The sequence below is a fragment of the Punica granatum genome, chromosome 2 (assembly GCF_007655135.1).
Source record: "Punica granatum isolate Tunisia-2019 chromosome 2, ASM765513v2, whole genome shotgun sequence".
NCBI lineage: Eukaryota > Viridiplantae > Streptophyta > Magnoliopsida > Myrtales > Lythraceae > Punica > Punica granatum.
In genome coordinates, this window is record NC_045128.1 from 4747802 (window position 1) to 4767382 (window position 19581).

General features: G+C 39.2%; 5 protein-coding genes across 6 annotated transcripts; 3 read left to right on the top strand and 2 right to left on the bottom strand.

The window, feature by feature from the left end:
• The first annotated feature begins 230 nt into the window (after window positions 1-230).
• Window positions 231-3642, top strand: LOC116195608 (ER lumen protein-retaining receptor erd-2.2-like). 2 transcript variants are annotated; one of them, XM_031524892.1, is made up of 7 exons: window positions 231-745; window positions 819-911; window positions 1806-2005; window positions 2513-2653; window positions 2770-2850; window positions 3092-3216; window positions 3319-3642. In XM_031524892.1, exons 1-7 carry the CDS (start codon window positions 523-525, stop codon window positions 3365-3367), a joined length of 912 nt encoding a protein of 303 aa, XP_031380752.1. In that variant the 5' UTR covers window positions 231-522; the 3' UTR covers window positions 3368-3642. The 2 variants fall into 2 exon arrangements, with proteins under 2 accessions (XP_031380752.1, XP_031380753.1); XM_031524893.1 differs by lacking the exon at window positions 819-911 and having other exon boundaries at window positions 241-745.
• Window positions 3643-3771: 129 nt separating this feature from the next.
• On the bottom strand, window positions 3772-5527 carry LOC116195607 (type III polyketide synthase B). Its single transcript, XM_031524891.1, has 2 exons — window positions 5116-5527; window positions 3772-4853 (listed from the first exon to the last, which is right to left on the bottom strand). The coding sequence occupies exons 1-2, from the start codon at window positions 5390-5392 to the stop codon at window positions 3859-3861; spliced, it is 1272 nt and encodes a 423-aa protein (XP_031380751.1). The 5' UTR covers window positions 5393-5527; the 3' UTR covers window positions 3772-3858.
• Window positions 5528-5670: 143 nt separating this feature from the next.
• On the bottom strand, window positions 5671-10366 carry LOC116195609 (5'-methylthioadenosine/S-adenosylhomocysteine nucleosidase 2). The gene is made up of 8 exons (XM_031524894.1): window positions 10170-10366; window positions 9996-10059; window positions 9400-9491; window positions 8542-8648; window positions 8044-8118; window positions 7188-7262; window positions 6783-6875; window positions 5671-6170 (listed from the first exon to the last, which is right to left on the bottom strand). Exons 1-8 carry the CDS (start codon window positions 10264-10266, stop codon window positions 5973-5975), a joined length of 801 nt encoding a protein of 266 aa, XP_031380754.1. The 5' UTR covers window positions 10267-10366; the 3' UTR covers window positions 5671-5972.
• A 1148-nt stretch (window positions 10367-11514) lies between these two features.
• LOC116197361 (two-component response regulator ORR41-like) lies at window positions 11515-13877 on the top strand. Its single transcript, XM_031527482.1, has 2 exons — window positions 11515-11808; window positions 13695-13877. Exons 1-2 carry the CDS (start codon window positions 11515-11517, stop codon window positions 13875-13877), a joined length of 477 nt encoding a protein of 158 aa, XP_031383342.1.
• Window positions 13878-16178: 2301 nt separating this feature from the next.
• Window positions 16179-16775, top strand: LOC116197367 (two-component response regulator 24-like). Its single transcript, XM_031527491.1, has 2 exons — window positions 16179-16475; window positions 16593-16775. Exons 1-2 carry the CDS (start codon window positions 16179-16181, stop codon window positions 16773-16775), a joined length of 480 nt encoding a protein of 159 aa, XP_031383351.1.
• The last annotated feature ends 2806 nt before the right edge of the window (window positions 16776-19581 follow it).

A 19581-nucleotide genomic window follows, 5' to 3' on the forward strand; every position in this document is an offset into this window, starting at 1 on the left:
AGAAAATGACGTGATGAATGTTCCTTTTTCTATTGATGGATGTGCCAGTTCTTACATCACACGTGCGTCGTATTGAAGTTAAGACCAAGACTAGGTACCAAATGGTATAACGCAATCGAAACCCGGGTTCCAACAAAATCGAGACGTTAGCAAATTAGGCTGGTGCTCTAGGAGGTCCGAAGACGGGTAAAGAAAATAAAGAACAAGACGTAAAAGAAAGGACTCCTTTGACCGCTAAACCGAATTGTCGTCCTCCCTCCAGCTCCAACTCCAAAACGACTCGTCGTTTCAACCTCCTTCTCCGTCTCCACCTCCTCCTCCTCCTCCCTCTCCCCAAAACGTACTCCGTGATTGACTGCAACGACCGTTAAATTCTTCCGATTCTCTTCTGAAGCAGCCCAACCTGACCCAACAGTATTCAACTCTCCTTCATTCCCCTTCCTAAACCCTTCATCGAGAAGATCAAGAACCCAACGAAGGCGGAGGTGGGAGAAGAGAGAGGGTGAAGGAGATCCGGATGAGATGAGACCCCAGAAGAAGCCGATCCACGTCGTGTCTACATGGGTCCGGAGGCAGCCCCCAAAGGTGAAGGCTTTCCTCGCCGTCGTCTCCGGCATGGCCGCCCTCGTGCTCCTCCGATTCATCGTCCACGACCACGACAACCTCTTCGTCGCCGCCGAGGCTGTTCACTCCATCGGCATCGGCGTCCTCATCTACAAGCTCATGAAGGAGAAGACTTGTGCTGGTAAGGCTACCGCCATGCAACCGTTTCGATCCCGTCCTGGTCTTGATTTCTTGTATATTGTCGTTGTTGCGAGGCTCCCCTGCTCCGGTGGGTCATCGTCGGATTGCGGCTTTGTTCCCAATACTTTTGGTTTCCCAGCTGAGTTTCGGTGATTACGAGCTTTCGGGTTAGGGTTTGAGTATTAAGCTGCTATCTTGATGATGAAGCTTTCGTGGACGGATCCCTTTTCCGGGTTCTTGCTCAGTTCCGGCCCTTCCGGGGTCATGAGTTGTCTTCTTTCTTTTAGGATTTTCGGGTGGATTCTGTTCGAGTTTCTTGTCGGGGATTGTTTCAGAATGTCAGAACTTGGGGTCGAAGAGACAAAACTACTGATCTTTACTTGTCAGTGGGTTTAACAGAATCTTGAGCCAGGACAAAGATTTGCACGAGGAAAAAACCCTTTCAATTATAGATAGTTTTGGGAAGAAAAGACAGGAACGAGTCATTTTTTTTAACGGTTAATGCTGCCCTTGTTTTTATGTAGCTGTCACATCGACAGACACCTTATTTATAGCCTTGTATACGGGGATGTTCTGTGGGAATGCTGATAAAGTTTCTATAGGTGTTGTATTGATTTCAGACGATTAAGATTGCATATTTCTGGGATGTGAGTTAGTTTCGGAAATTGTAAAGATAGTTTGTTGATGCCTTTTTGTATAGATTAATACCCATTTGAAGCCTGTGGCGTTTCTTAATCAGTTGATGAAAATTTTAATAAACTTTTGCACTGTCAAAGAAACTGGCAAAAAATTTAAAATTTCCCCCCTCTTTTGGCATTTCGCGAGATTCTAGGTGCATAAACATGATTGGCTTTTGTTGATGTAAATTAGTATATACACAAAGAGATAAAGAATGTCTAACATGATCCGACTGTTTCTGCCGTTTTCTTTGTATTATGCTAGGAGTTTCCTTGATATTTGTATATCATCGTATGTTCAGCATTTCACTTCTTTCTTGTGCCTGGCTGTTATGTATTTGGTTTCTCTTTACTCATTTTTGGCCATTGGAAAACTTTTTTCAGGACTATCACTCAAATCGCAGGAATTAACAGCTATGTTCTTAGCTGTTAGGTTGTACTGCAGCTTTGTCATGGAGTATGACATACACACTCTCCTTGATTTATCTACATTCGCGGCTACGCTGTGGGTTATTTATATGATCCGCTTCAATTTGAGGTCCAGTTACATGGTAGACAAAGATAACTTTGCTATATATTATGTGGTAAGAGCTTAAATTCTTATCCTTTCCCCTTGTCTGCTTGATTTGAATCATGAATAATACAGTTAACATGAGAAACTGCACGACTTTGTGATGAGTTTTTGTGCTAAAGTTTTTATATTAAATGGTTAAGTTTTGAGGATAGTCGTTTAACAATTCAAAAGTAGTTATCTTAATATCTACAAAAATGAACTTCATGATTAATTTTGTTTTCCGAGTGGAGTGATTTACCTGAATGAGGAGATTCCTATACTTTTAGGATTCCACCTTAAAATTAATAACAGCAGTTGACTTGGGAGCCACGTTTATAGAACATTGTTGAGAAAACGATATTTTGTTCAGTCAAAATTTGAACATTTATTTTGTTACCTCATATTTCCTACTCTCTGGGAGTCTTGAGATCTATTTCATTGTAATGGGACTGTAAGCAATGTCCTTGAATCCCATCATGCGAGGAAGTTCTTATTTGCTTGCAAGAAGGTAAACTTTTTCTTCTTTTTGGATATGAAGGTTATTCCCTGTGCTGTTTTGGCTCTTTTTATTCACCCATCAACTTCACATCACTTAGTGAACCGCATCTTCTGGGCATTCTGTGTCTACCTTGAAGCCGTCTCTGTGCTGCCCCAACTTCGCGTTATGCAGAACACAAAGGTAAACATTGAGATGCTCTCCTTTTTGACCCCAACCATTCATCTATGTGTATGTTTCTTGCCTGAGAATAGTGACTACTATCATTCCTCATAACTTCTCTTGCTCTTTTTATTCAGATTGTCGAACCATTTACCGCACACTATGTGTTTGCATTGGGTGTGGCGAGATTTTTAGCCTGTGCTCATTGGGTCCTCCAGGTTAGTTTTTTAGCAATGCAGTTTTTTCATGGAAAATTTGCCTCTGGAGATCTCAATTTGATCAATTGAGCTTTGCCATCTTCATTTCACCACCACCTTTATCAGCTTATTTAAATTGACCATATTATGCCTGCACTTGCCACAACATAGTAATCACTTAGACCCTTGAGATATGCAATATGCTGGAGATATAACGTGGATTTTCATAATGAATTGAACCCTCTTGTACTGTTTGGATTAGGTCTTAGACAGCCGTGGGCACTTGCTGGTTGCTTTGGGATATGGACTATGGCCCTCTATGGTTCTTATCTCGGAAATCGTCCAAACCTTCATCTTAGCAGATTTCTGTTACTACTACGTCAAAAGGTCTGTTGGACGTTCCCTTTTGAATCACGAATATTTCATCATTATCATCATGATAATCATTATTATACATGACCGTTTATTTTCATTGATTTGTATTTGCAGTGTGCTCGGAGGGCAGCTTGTTCTACGTCTTCCCTCTGGGGTGGTGTGACCTGAGAGATCCAGTTCTACTGTGATGTAAGATCATTAACTTAATCTGGCGAGGGAGCTCTGATGTTTCGATCAGAAATTTCATCAAGGGGTGAGGTTTTATCGTCATGGTCTGTAAGCCAAGTCTCGACCATTTGTAAAAAGACAGGGATAGAGGTGGGGGCTTCGGGGTTTTCCTATGTTTGGCCAACAAAAAGCTCCGTTGGATATATGAAGTATTATTGACATTGTTTCGGCTTTAGTGATTCTGGTGCAAAATGGCTTTACGTTCTTATACACGAAAATTCCAGCCTCTCTTCAAGACTTGGTTTCTTAGTGATGTGGCCAGATGTTTGGCGTATGGCTTGAGTTATTGATATGGAAGGAAAAACTTTAAGTATGAATGCTTTTTCAGTGAAATGATGCTGGCGACATAATCAAACCCGAAGACAATCGGAGTTCAGCCTCTGGTATCCAATCGAACTAGTCGATCTGGAATCATCAATTTTACTCTCAGACGGTGAGGTTTCTTGCAAGAATACCCTCAAGGGTAATACCAGGCCCGAAAGCCAGAATCAGTCCCCACTCATTTTCTAGTCTCTCTTCCCCTTTCATCTTCAGACCCTCTTCCAACATGTACTCGAGAACGTACACGATCGTGTTGCTACTTGCATTTCCATAATCCATCAGGGCACGCCTGCTCGCGTTCAGCTTATACGGGAGCAGTTCAAGCCGCTTCTCCAGTCGGTTCAGGATTGCAGGCCCACCTGGGTGGACCGCCCAGAACACCTTGTTGTAGTCATTGCCAGAATTCCCGGTGATCCCCATAAGCTCTTTGCAGAATCCCTCGATGTTGTCCTCGATGATCTGGGGGAGCTCCCTTGCCAGCTTAAAGCTGATGCCCTCCTCCGTGAACCTCCCATCAATGGTCTTCTCTGTGTCGGGCAAGAAATGTTGGCTGCTACTGTTCAGCTCGAACAGAGGCTGCTCAATGCTTGAGTCAGGGTCTGCGCCGATGATCACTGCCCCTGCGCCATCCCCAAACAAGGCGACCCCAACAAGGTCGTAGGGCCTGTCTGCACTAGGGGGCTTGAAACCGATGATGGTGGTCTCAGAAGTGGCAAGCAGAACCCGGCTCCCTGGGTTGTTCTCAGCTATGTCCTTTGCGACCCTGAGGCCTGCGACACCACCTGAGCAGCCCATGAAGTAGAGCATGACCCGGCGAGTCTCCGGGCGGAGACCCAGACCTCTTGCAAGGTAAAGGTCCCCTCCTGGCAAACGGGCTTCGCTGGAGGAGACATAGACCAAGTGGGTTATGTCGGAGACAGGACGGCCCCATTTCTCGATGCAAGAACGGGAGGCTTCGATGGCCATCTTGGTCACTGCATTGTTGCAGATGTCTAATCTCTGCTTCACCGTGGGAAGGCCTTCGACGGCAAGCTCCGGGTACTTGTTCAGGATCTCTTCGCACATCACCACATACCTGGTCTTGACTGTTGTTGTCTTGCCTATGGAAATGGCACGAAAAGGGAAAAGGAGATCAAACCATCAGGAACTTCCATTTCGAAACTGTGTTTAATTCGATCGACTCTCTACTTATTGATTTGTGAATTTGAACTTAACGAACGGATAATTCCGGTTTTAGTGAACTGCAAGGCATTATTCAGTTTTTCATCTTCATTTTGCGATCGAACCGACACTTTCCCCGATGAGAAACCGTCCGAGTCAAATATCAAAACAGAGGAGAGAGGAGTTTAGATTGCTACTTACAAAGTCTAGTCAGCTTCTGCCTGAGTTCAGGATCATCACAGTTGGTGTTCTTGAAGTACCCATCGACCAGAAATTCCTGCATCACCAGTTGGTTCGGGAATGCCTTCCCCAGGGCCAAGATTGTAGCTTTCCCGGGACTCGCCACCTTCTTCGTGATAGCTCCTCGAGCAACCTCTCCACCATCCTCCATATTCTCAAATAACTCTAAACGGGTTTCTTGGGTTGCAGAAGTCTGACGAGATTGCCTCTCCTTTTGCCTTGAGAAGACATAGCCCATGGAGAAGCCATACTTATACAGCTTTTGGGAATTAAAGTATTACCTCAATGCGGATTTTGCCTCAAAAGAGTTTGATAGGAATTGTCAATACGATGGTTGAATGGTTTGGTTGGGAAGCAAGGCACTCATGATAATCCTAATGAACAGTGTGTTGTTAGGTCTCTGGTATAGACTCTCACTTGTGAAAACCTTCATCATAATCGCCATTAGTTTGATGATTCTAGAATCAAACCTTTTACTTGCCATACAGAAGCGAATGAAGAGATGCTTACAGAGTATTGATAATGTCAGTGTCAAATCTCATCCAAGTTGGATGATCCAACTGAGTTTTGAGTATATGCTCATAACATTCAATGCCGCTCAACTCAGGTCATCAAGTTCACGAGATGGTGGAACAGTTCAACAAGGCACAACGTGATGCCACAACTAACCTGAGCATTTGGAAGATACATGATAAATATCTACACGAACTAGAATCTCTCCTTCGAATCAGATCTAGAAATGCTACATAAATCTGAAGCCCGAATAGATGATAGACCGTATCTTCAACGTTGAACCTAAGAACTGACATGGCGACTTATTAGAGTTCGGAGAGACACTTTCCGTTTACAAAATTCACCACCTGGGACACCGTCTCATTGAGTGCTGCTGTTACTGTTGCGAGATTCTGCAAGAATTCATCCGCTGTTGGCTTGTCGCCGTCCACTAGGTCGGTCACTGCTTTCACGAATATTGCCGGAACTTTCAGAAGATCAGCCACATAAGCAACAGCAGCACCCTGTAGATTCCAAAAGTAGAAGGGTCAAATGCAAAAATCGTGTCATACAAGTGAATGGTGGAATCCAAGAAAACTTAGCAGTGCATGCAAATTCCTATGAGAGGACCATAGGCTTAGAGTGATGGCATGGTTCTGTGGCTTGACAAGTGCGGAAACAAAAGCAAGAAAATTTTGTTAGGGGGGTGAAGTATCACTTTCCGATCCTTCAATTTTACAAACATCTCAACTTCCACAAAGAATGCTGTCTGAATTTTCATAGCTACTGCATCTGCCTTAAGTGCCACTCTAAAGAAACTGGTGAGAAAAAAAGCTTCCGCGAGCTCCTTCCGCAGTCATAGTAGACCCGTAAATTAGTGCTGCCTCCATGTTTTTTTTTCACGCCAAAATAGTCTCTTCCATTGATATCAGTCTATTAACAAGTTTATCCATATCAACAGTTCAATGTGAATGAATGTATTCTAATTACAAAGCCACCACTCTTCTATATATTCTTTTGACATAATTGAGAATAAATCTTAATCCATCCAAACGTGCACTGCAGCAAAAGCAAGATTTTTATCCTTTATTTTTGTTAAGCAAGGCCAAACAAAATTGACACAAAGAAGCAATTACCTCCATGTCTTTAACTGTAGCATCATTGGCAATGATTGTTGCTTCATCTTGTGGAGACATGTCAAGAGAGTCACCAGTAGACAACTTCCCGACCTGAAAAATTTGGATAGGGGTCGTTGAGATTGTCAGCTCCATGGTAGAAGTCAGACCCGAAGTAAAAACAACACCACAACTCTTATGAAAAGCACTTCGCTCGCTATTAGACGATCTTAACGTGGAAAAAAGCAGCCATGGCTGATTATATTGACTGTAACTATTCTTTTAAGAGTCATAATACAGAACTGTAATTAGTATATTCTTAACATGGAGTTGTTCTTCACTAATGTTTGGGCAGAAGGAAAAAGTGCACTAGGAAAAGTAAGGGTTTGCTAAGTTATATTTGAGCGCACAGACCATCACAATCACCTTTAAATTAAGGTCCTTCACAAGAGATGGAGTGGACAAGGCCTGACGCAGACCAACTCCATACAGATCAAAAACCTGCATAACATCAAGAGGCAGATGCAGTTGAGAAGGCAAAAATAAGATCTGAAAAACCTGTGTGGCCAAAAAAAAAACCTGAAAAACCAGTAAGGCACAATTGAATATTTTATATTGACCTTTTCAGAAAACGAAGATAAATTACATTGCGTACTTGTGAAATCAGAAACAAATATTCAGCTAAGTCTTAGTATCCACACCTCTGTAAACCAAATCAGAACATCCCATTGATATATTGACTAAGATACTGAAATTACTATGCCCAGACTAAAAATTTGACGTCAGCATTGTTTCCATGACACCAATAATCATTCCAATTCACTCATTGGTTAAATAATATAAAAGATCAGCTATATCTTGCATTGTGATGGTAAGAAGGCTACTGAAACTGGCATCCTTAGAGCAATTTTCTAACTTACTACTGATGGTCTTAATTTGTATATCGACCTTAGCTGGTGAAGTGGACATTTAGCAGTAAATTTCATAAGCTGTAAAACCAACTTGGCCTTTCAAGCCAACAACTGCAGGAAAGTTATTGGATGCCACTACTGATTTAGTGTATAATTAACTAGAGTTCTAAGTTGTCACTAGGGCCTACATCTCTGATCCAACAGCAACGAAAACAATTGACCAATATCATTTCTTTGAATTTATGCGCGACTGTATCACATACATAAAAAACCTTCGGACTGTTGATTTGTTTCGCAATTTGTACTTGGTGATTCAAACATTCTAGAAAAGTATGACCAGAAAAGGGGGCCAAAAAAAAAAAAAAACTTACAGGGATAGGGATCCTTCTATCATGGAATGCAACCTCAGATGCAAGAAACACATCTCCAATGCACGCCCCTTTTGCCTGGAAGTAGACCATAAATGGATGTCAGTATCTATCGAGAGTAGATGTTAGTATGAAGTAATTAAATGGTAGTAGTTGAACAATAGCACATCGCTTAGAACGATTTCAAGAGCATCTATTACATATTTGGGTTATTGTCCTTAAATTACTGATAACTGTTAAATACATGCTTGTAACTAGTAACTTGATGAAAATATACAAAATAAGCAAAATAATGAAAATGGTCCAATCCCTGTAAGGAATTATCTCTTGATTTTGTATGCCACCCATCAACTTTTCTGATCTGGGCCCACCACGAAAAGTAGATCACACGGCTTCCAAAGGCTTAGGCCGCTCCTCAAAAGGAGAAGGAGAAACTCCCACAAAATATATGGTGCTTCGGCATGACAAAGCTAGCATTAGTACCTTTGAGAAATATCATACCTTAAAGCCGCCAGCAGTCCCTGCATTTATGATTAGGTCAGGTTGTAATGCTTGAATAGAAGCATATGTCACCAAAGATGCAGAAACCGTGCCAACACTATCAACCCCTGCAGAAAAAGGAAAAATAAGAGGAATAAGCAACAGAGGCACCGCACTCTTTGATAATCTTTTAAGACCGGGAAATATAATACATTGGAGAAAAGATTGTCACAGTGCAAGATGCACAGAGGGTCTAACAAAATCTGAATGTAAAATGGAATTACAAGTTTCATTACTCAGATGTATCTACGCAGGCGATTATATTTCGTTATGATTAGTTAAACTTTGTACATTTAGGGTAGGCCAACATGACCTGAATCAGGAGTCCCCATGGCAATGACTATATGTATCTTACTATACAATTGATACCATCTCTCACCAAGCCCTAACTGGGCTTAATTTGGATTATGCTCATCCTTTTTTAGCATTGAACTGGTTACTTGCACTAACCCATTCCTTGGAGGTGCTTCCCTCATCAGTGTTGACAACTCGTTGAAGGTTGAATATTGCAGATATGATATGTTGTCTCACACGGAAAAATTGAGAAAGAAACCACAAGCCTATATGAGGCTTGGGTCTAGCAACCTATCAGTTTAAGCTTTTGAGTTGCAGATGGGCTCAAGTCCGTGTAAATCCAAGTGAGAATTTTACGTGATATAAGAAAAGATTTGGACGACTTGAGCATGAGCCAACAGAATGCCAAATTCTCTTAAGCAGTAATGGGGAATCTCATCAACCTTTGGCGCCAATAGCAAGCCCAAAAGTGTGAAAAAAATAATCAAAAGCACGAACTTTGAAATTGAAAGAGCAAGTAATTACCCAAAGATGGATCTTTTCCTGGCCAGATCAAATTTATATTCAAGTCTTTGTATACACCATGATAACGAACCCAAGGAACCCCTTCTGGGAACCTGCAGAAGTATCGTAACGAAAATCACAATATGAAGTCAAAACCCTACCACAAAAAAGCACAATTTCCAGCTCAAGCTCACAACTTTTAACAAAACTTGTAAGCATTTGAAAAGTCGCTTCAGATGCTCTACCATTTGTACTGACAAAAGTCACGGTTCCGACTAGCAGGCAGCATACCATGTCATAAAGTTTGGCTGATAATCTTTCCGGGTACCATTAAGTAATACCCAGAAGACGGGGAAACTATTATTACATATCATGGTGAATCGGTAACCGTCTGAAACCTCTGGTTAAAGCTGCAATAAGATTTCTACCTGACAGAGAAATTATTGGTATTTCGCAAAGTTGATATCTCAGTGTCAGAGAGTGCAACATTCGACAACTACAAAGGATTACTAAACATATACATACAATATTATATATATTGATTATTTATGTATATTTAATTTGAGAGTTCACAAAATGGCACAGGACGATTAAATAAAGTAGAAAGAGAGGCTCACACGGTATTGGGATCCTCTACAAGCTGAAACTTGTTCACCACAGGAAGCGCCTCCGTCTGCATAGCTGGGGAAAAAAAAATGGAGAGAAAAAAAACAATCCAACAATCGACATTTGAGAAAACTGGAAATATAGGAGGAGAGGGAGAGGGAGAGGGAGAGAGGGAGGGCGTGTACCGATGATGATGAGGATGGTGCAGACCGGACGTTTCTCGAGCTGAGCGAGCATGGCTTCCTCTGCAGCGGCGGATGCGTCGCCGCGAGGAGGAGCCATTGGAAAGCTTCTTCTTTTCTCCTCGGGGATGAATCAGCAGAGAACTGAACCGAACCAGCCCAAAATTGAAATCAAATGGATAGGTTGGGGAAAGGAAAGGAAAGAAGATGAAAGCGCCAGAAAGTGAAAATAATATAATATATATATTCACATTTTACATACCAAAAAAAAAATGAAGCAAAAAATTATATAAAAAAAGAATAAAAATCTACTGATCCGTCTCGAATTATAATAATTTTTACTTGGAACAAGAGAAAATAAAAGAGGACCAAAAGATTACAACTGAATTCAGATTATCTTAATTTGAAGCTGAATGCGACTGTGATTATACTAAATTCTCTTATATTTATATTTTTATTTTCCATTTAGTTATTGGCAATGATGAAAGAATGTGATTTTTTTTATTTATCATTTATTTATGATATGAACAGAAAAATGTGATATTTTTTCTATGATAAAAAACTCTCATAGAATACTTAAAGGGTATCAATAATTTCATCACGAGAATCGAACTTAAAATCGTACGTGCCTCGGTCCGGCACGCTCTTTCTTGGCAAGATTTGTATAGATAAGTATTACTATGAGAGCTCTTCATGGATTCAGTTGTAGCTCAATATCCATATCGGCCCTACATTTTCGTTTCATTTCGGCCCAGTCTTCCTTCATGAGCCCCCTCTAGCCCGGTCGAGATTTGGGGAAGATCGACTGTACTTATCACTCGAATTCCAACCTTCAATTACGCAATTGCTAGCCAATGAATCACGCTTCGAGTTATTGAGCTCATTTTCGACCAGTTTCGTGTTCCCTGATTCACGTGAAACACTAAGGGATAAGCCCCCGGTTAGACCTATAAGGACTGCAAGAAATCAATGTGTACCGGATATCGAATATTTATCCGGCCAACTGCAAGAATGACATTGCACGTAGAATGTTTGAGATCCGTTTAAAACTATATGCTACAAATTTGGTGAGAGTACCGAGCTAAACTGGCTTCATTCGTATTGTTCGTGATAGAGGACCACAAGAAGAAGTACAATCAATAATTCATGATCAGTAGGGGCATGCATTGATATTACATGACACAGTTCATGTTTCATCCATTGAATCACAAAATATATATCCACAAGCTCACCTTCCCATCGGAGTGCAGTTCGAAGAGTGAAAAGAACAAGCAATAGGGCTGTTCCTTTCAGCTTTCTGTATTTTCGAGGTTGAGTTTCTTCCTGAAGGAAAGGCCTTCGATGAAACATGACTAGTGAGGAAGGTGCTTCTAGCAATAGCCCAAAGAGGGCCAAAACTGAATTCGGCGATGTCAGGAAAATTGGTCGATTCACGGTTGAGACGCAGAGGCTGGTGAAGGTGCTTATCGTGGAAGCTGATGACACTCTTCGAGTTCTGGACAAGATGACCATAGAGAGCCTCAACTTACCAGTGACAGTCCAAGAAGCAGCAAATGGAAGTAAGGCGGTCGATATGTATCGCGCCACACCTTTTGACGTCATCTTTATGGGCCTAGAAATGCCGGTTATGAACGGAATCGAGGTATACTTCAACAAGGCAAAACAAACGTTTCGCTCTTTTTACTAATTATTGCTTGCTTAGTTGATGTTAACACGAGAGAGTAACATATTGGGTTCTGCTGCATCATATATATATATATATTTTGCTAGGCAACAAAGGCTCTACGAGACATAGGGGCCAGGAGCACGATCATCGGGATGGTTCCCATGACGCAGTACAAAGATGAAATTGTGCAAACATTTTGTGAAGCGGGCGTGGATGAATGCCACAGGTACCCCTTGAATACCGATCGGTTCAGCTCCATCCTTCAGACGGCATGGGGCAAAATCTGAGGGGTTCTTTATGGTCACAAGTTGTATCCTTCTTTTAGCGGTCAGTTGACACTAGAATAAGATGAGCTCTGTATTATGAAATATTGGGGATGACAGGCTTATCATGAATAAAGTGTCCATATCGAAACCATTCGGAGTTTAACTATTTATCATTTTCTTTTTCTCGCAATCAGGGCGTGCTCTTTACTATTAAATGGACTCCACATATGTTTTCGTTGAATTATACAAAGATTAGAAAACACGAAGAATAGAAAAATGTTTTTATTACACAACCTCCTCTTAAATATCATCACTCGGCAAATAATTGGCCCCTTTTGACTTGATTAGGACACATGAAATGAAAGCAATCCATGTAGAATTAGGAAAACAGATTCACATATATATAATAGTAGCACATTATTGGTTCAATAGAATAACAACTGCGTTGCTATGAGCCAATGGCCGAGCTACTTTAGACTGCTAGTTTAAGTTAAATCTGATTAAATGTTAAATTTTTCGAGAATGATTGATTGATTTGAATAAGCTTTGGTCAAGTTCGTTGGAAAGAATAGCTATCCCGGTCTTGTCAAGAGAATTTTAGGGGGCAAATTGCACTGAGATAAAATCGACTGAGAGTAGATTGTGGAGCTGCCTTATTTTCACATTAGAAGAGTTTATTTTATTACCGATGCGCAAACTTTTATCGTACCGCAGTAAATCGTATTAGATTTGTCCAATTTAAATTAACTCGAATTGTTCAGATATGATACCAAAAACTATCTCTACCTTCTTCCAATTGGAGCTGACCCATCTTTAAGGCATCAGAAAATTTTTCGTTTTGATATATATTTTGGTCTAATTATGAGTGGATATGCTTAAGAAGTTTCATCCCATATATAGTTCCATTTATAAACTAAATAGTAAGATTACTTTTTCAAGCTTTCACGATAACCCAGGCCCCAATCTTGTGACAATCAGTCTATCGATAACATGATGATCACTAATTATAATCTGTACCATATAAATGTTCAATCAATTTCATAATATGGAAAATTGTTTAGTCACTTATGATCTGACAGAAGTTCAATTCTATAAATCCATATACTACGCGACGAGTTTATGGGCCAAATCCATTTATCGGCTGATCAGTTCATGAAATGTGTGTCCGTACATTTCTCTTTGGCAGATTACATCTATGGCCTTTTGCTTAATAAACTGATCTTGTACCAATTCTGTGTTCGCTTATTCATGTGAATTTGAAACTCTAACGAATAAGCCCCCGAGTACGGTGCCTATAATTAATGACCACGAGTAATCAAGGTGTACTGAGATATCGCATATTTTCTCCCCCCAGACTGTGCCTTTAATAAACACTCGAAACTTCAAGAATGACATTGCACGCAGAAAGTTTGAGTCCGTTTAAAATTATATGCTACAAATTTGATGAGAGGACCGAGCTAAACTGAGCTTCATTCAAATTGTTCTTTGATAGAGAACCACAAGAATAGAATCAATAATTCATGATCAATAGAGGCATTGATGTCAACATGACAGAGTAACATATTTGGTTCTGCTGCATCATATACATTTTGCTAGGCAACAAAGGTTCTACGAGACATCGGGGCCAGGAGCATGATCATCGGGATGGTCCTCATCACGCTCAACAATGACGAACTCGTGCAAGCATTTCAGGAAGCGGGCCTGGATGAGTGCCGGAGGATGCCTATGACTTCTAATGAGTTCAGATCCATCCTTCAGAAGGCGCGGGACAAAATCTGAACTAGCCGCGGTTCTTTATGGTCACGACACGAGTTGCATCTTTTTTTAGCGATCGACACTAATATCCGGGACAAGCTTACCATGAATAAAGTGTTCATATCGAACAATTCGGAGTTTAACTATGTTGAGTTATTATTATTTTTTTAAAATTTAGGGCGTGCTCTTTATTATTAAATGGACTCTACATTTTTTTTTCACTTGAATTATACAATGATTAGAAAACACAAACAATGGAAAATTGGTTTTTTTACACAACCTCTGAAATATCATCACCTGGCAAATTGGCCCCTTCACACTTGATTCGGGACATGAAATGAATGAAAGCAACCCAAAGGGAGTTAGGAAAACGGACATATATAATAGTACATCATCGATCTGTTCAATTGAATAACACGTGCGTCGATATGAACCGATGGCCAAGCTGATTTAGACTAGTTTAATTTAAATCCAACTATATGTTAAAGTTATAATATATCATCGAGTGATTTGATTAAACTTAGGTCAAATTCGCTGGAAAGAATAGATAAACCAGTCTTGTCGTAAGAATTAGGGGGCACGCACCGAAACAAAATCGACCGAGAGTGTGGATCGTGGAACCATGCCCTACGTTCACAATTATAAGATTTCATCATTGACGTGCGCACCTTAATCGTACTGTGCACCGGAGTAAATTTAGATTCGCACTGAAATAATTTAACTCGAATTGTTCAAATATGATACCAAAAGCTTTTTCTCTTCTTTCTACCAATAGGGGCTGACCCATTCTAAGGCATCAGAAGATTTTTCATTTTGATATATTTGGTCTGTTTATGAGAGGATACGCTTACGGATTTCCACTACTTATATTTATTTATAAACTAAATGGTAAGATTATTTTTTCGAGCTTTCACGATAACACATGACCAATTCTTGTGACAACCAGTCTGTCAATATAACATGATGATCACCTTATAATGTTTACCATATATATATGTTCGATCAATTTCATAATATGGAAAACTGGTTTATCACTCATGATCTGACGGATGTTCAATTCCATAATTCCATACACTAGGTGACGAGTTTATGTGCCAAATCCATTTATCGACTGATCAGTTCATCATGTCTTCCTACATTTTCTATGTTTTGAAAATTAATTTTTGAATATATTTTTTGGAAGGAAAAGTGCTAATTTAATGGAAAATTGGATGGTAGGAATAAAGCGAAAAAAGCATGTCAGGATAAAGAGAATGTTGAAGGAAAAGTTGAGGACTAAAAAAAAAAAAGATGGAGGACTAAAAGTGGTTTTTTAGTTTCCCCTTTTGCTTTAATCTTTTTATTGTGCTGGTATTAAAAAAATCAATGAATTCTGACTAATTCAGGTCTGAGGGAAGTTGGCTTATAATCGTGAATATACTCCATTTACAAGATCCGAATTTGAGACAACATCCATCTTGCAATGCACCGAATTACCTAAATTGACCAGGGTTAAACGAGGTATCAGTAATACAACAGAAGCACTTTATGGGCCCATATTCTTCTTTTATTGGAAAGTTCTCAGTGGGGCCAGTCTTCCTTCGTGGGCCTTCCCAGCTCTCTAATTATTGTCGCTCACTCAATTAGCCATGCATCTCCTTAATTTGCATATGTATGCCATGAAGTCCAGCCTTTGTCGAACTGGACTCCTCTGGTGAAGCTTCGCGTACTCTCATCGCTCCAATCCCGACCTTCGACGAGAAAATCAGCGGCTAATAAAACTTGTGGTGGATCAGTTCTATGGGCTTTGTTTATTGAACTCATCTTCGACCAATTCTCGGTTCATGATCTATGTGAACACTACGCCCATATACATTAAACAAGAAACAAGTCCTGCTAGTAGACCTAAAATGACTGGGAAATCAGGTGTACTGGGATATCGCATACGTCTCCCACCGCATCCATGGGTTCAATAAACACTTGAACGGCAAGAATCAGACTGCATGGAGAACTTTTGAGATCGGATAAGAATTATATGCTACTGATTCTACTAGGATCGAGCTAAACTGACTTCATTCATTTTTTGACAGGTAAACTAACTTCATTCAAATTGTTCTCGATAGAGAACCACAAGAAGAATTAGAATCAATAATTCATGAGTAGACGCATTGATATTACATGACATCCTTCATGTTTCATTCATTGAATGAGACCATATTTATCCATAAGGTTACCTTCTTCTGACTGCAGTTCTACGAGGATATAAACAAGCAATAGGAGTGGTTCCTTTTGGTTTTCTGTAATTTCGAGGTTAGTCTATCCGGAGGATAAGGACATTGATGAATCATGGCAAGCGGAATCGGTGCTTCCAGCCATAGCCCAAAGAAGGCAAAAACTGAATACGGTGATTCCAGGAAATTCGGTCGATTCACTGTCGCGACTCCGTCGAAGATAATAAAGGTGCTTATCGTGGAGGATGATGACACTCTCCGGGCATTGCAAAAGATGATCATAGACAGCCTAGACATGCCGGTGGCAGTTCATGAAGCAGCAGATGGAAGGGAGGCAGTAGACATGTGTCGTGCCACACCTTTCGATGCCATCTTTATGGACTTAGGAATGCCGGTTATGAATGGAATCGAGGTAAATTAATTTCTACAAGGCAAAAGGAACGTTCGCTCTTATTACCGCGAGAAGACGACTAGATGATGTTAATACAAAAGAGTAACATATTTGTAATGGCATTTTATCTTTTGCTAGGCAACGAAGGCACTACGAGACATGGGTTCCAGGAGCACAATTATCGGGATGGTTTCCGGTACGGTCAACAACGACGAGCTTGTGAGAGCATTTGAGGAAGCGGGCCTGAATGAATGCTACAGGTTGCCGATGAGTGCTAATGATTTCAGATCCATCCTTCAGAGGGTGTGGAATGAGATCTGAGCTGATCAGTTTTCTTATCATCATGATCATGAGTTGTTTTTGCCTTAAGTGCCGACGGTAGAATAAGATGAGCTCTGTACTACAGAAAATCGATGACAGGCTTATCATGAATAAAGTGTTCATTTTCGAACCATTTTGGAATTTAACTTCTACATGAATTTATTTTCACTTCTTGTTTCTACTCTTGTTTTTTGTTTTTTGGGGTTCAATTAGGCTGTGGTCTTTGGTATTACTTATTAAATGAACTCGCCTTTTTAAAATAAAAAAAAAACGATTAGAAAACACAAATAATAAAAAAGGGGTTTATTACAAAACTCCCTGAAGTTTCATCAATTGGCAAATTGGCCCCTTCAAACTTTGATATGGACGCATGGATGCAATCAAAATGGAATTAGAAAAAGAGATTTATAGGTATAATAGTACACTAGTTGAATACTTGTGCGTACCACGGGAACCATATAAAATAATATCTTAATTATTTTGGTAGAGAAAAATGTTATAAAGATATGCACGAATTAAAACCTCATTGAAAGAAAATTGAGGAAAAGAATAGAATTGAATTAAAATATGTGAGCAAATATATCAATCAAAAGAAAATAAAAATTCTCATACAAATGTGTGAAAAGATGAATTGGATGAAAATAAGCGAGCAAATATATCAACCATAGAAAATAATAATTTCTCCAAGGAAAATACCATAATATAAGTAAGTGAAGAGAAAACCTTATTAATCTTTTTTGAAATGATCAAATTGACATAGATCAATCGGTGTTGATAGTGGATTAGCATGCAACACAATATACATATAAAGTCCGCAAATACACCAACATGTTTTTGCAAACGATAATATAATGATAAATGTTTCCTGTAAATGGTGTCCATATATATATATATATATAATTAAAGCTTGCAAAGACTGCCTCTCTTTGTTCAACTTGTGTAGTAGGTATATATATATATATATAAACATCACAATATAGACAGCAATATAAACAAATAATATTATATAAATGAGGATTTTATTGTGGTTGATATTAAAATAGTGTATTTGTCCATAATACTAAGGACAACTCTATAAATATTATTCTTAAAAAAAACGCTATAAATATCATAAACCCTCGTTAATATTACTTTCCAATTCTATCTTTGCTACAATATATATAAATGAAAATTTGATAGCTACAATATAAAAAAATTCTTTAATAGCAGCTAATGTATATAGTATATATTATGTTGGGCTATATACAAATAATATATATATATATATATATTTTACTATATAATTATTAATAATAATAAATTTCTTTAATATATATATATATATATATATGACGACGTGGCAAAGTAAGAGAGCTCTATTTCGTATTTTAATGATATGGCGGCATGAAAATTGGGCCCGGCTTTGTGTGTGTGTATATATATATATATAGATGACTGGTTAGTCTGACTAACAAGTGCGTTGCTATGGGCCAACTTCTCAGCTAATTTAGACTAATTTCAGTTAAATTAACCTGTATATTTTCGGAGAATGATCAATTGATTTGAATAAGCTTACGACAAATTCAAATGAAAAAAATTATAGCCCTTAGTAGGCCGACCCGGCTCGACGAGATTAGTTGGTCTTTTCGATACCAGAATTCACACCAAAAAAAATTATAGCTAGCCCTTGTCCTAATTTCACAACTAGAACGACTTTATTGTCGACGCACATTGATTTAATCTCCATTTGTTGCTCAGTAGCTCAGTGGTAGAGTGGTCAGCTGTTAACCTACTGGTCCAAAATAGGGAAGAAATAGGTGTTTCCACGAATCTACCACTCAGTCAATTCCTTTTCACTTAATCCCAATTTCACGGCCACATATTTTTCCGGTTAAGTAATGGAAAACCTTTCTACTGTCACATGAATCTGATTTTCATTTCATCCCGGGAAAACCATATTTTTCTCAACAATGTCTTTGTCATTTGATCCAATAGCCTTCTGTTAGATATCAAATACTGATAACTCTGGGACGGAGTATTAGAAAGGGAAAAAATCCATTAGATAATCAACTATTTGATGTTACTGTCCACCGAGTCAATAATATTAGATTTGCCCAATTGAATCAACTCGAACTGCTCAAATGTGATACCAAGACCTTATCGTTAAAGCATCGCAAATTTTTTCACCGTATATTTTCGCCTAAATATATGAGAATTACTTATTTGCTAACTAAATACGTAAAACTGATTTTTCAAGCTTTTATAATAAGACTTGCTCGAATGACATATATGAATCTTGGCTTGATCAATTTCACAACTTGTACAACTGTTTGCTCACTTATTATATGGCAGAAGACGATACACTCTCCCATTATTCCATATACACTATGCAACGAGCATATGTGCCCAAGCAATTTATTGACCTATCTATAGAGGATTTCAAGGCTGCAGGCTTGGATGATCGTTTCCTGAAGCCGCTGACTACTGAAAATATCCAGCCTCTACTCCGGAAGATTCACAAAGATAGTAAAACCACTCAAACTGAATTTTTTTCCATACTTCCGTTCTATTTCTAAAGCAATAACGAATAAAACGAGATTTCTCAGACTGATCTAATTATGCTTTTGGCTTGTTAATCCGGCAAAGTATGTGGCTAATTAAAAAACAAATTTTCAAGAACAAAAGCCTGCGTGGTGTCTTCGGTAGGAAATGGCCTGAGAATCTTTGATTAGGAGATCCGAGATTGAAATGAAATGTTATCGAATTTCCCGAACAATGAGAAGTTCCTTCATCTTTTTCCAGCGGAATGTAATGCCTCTTCCAGTAA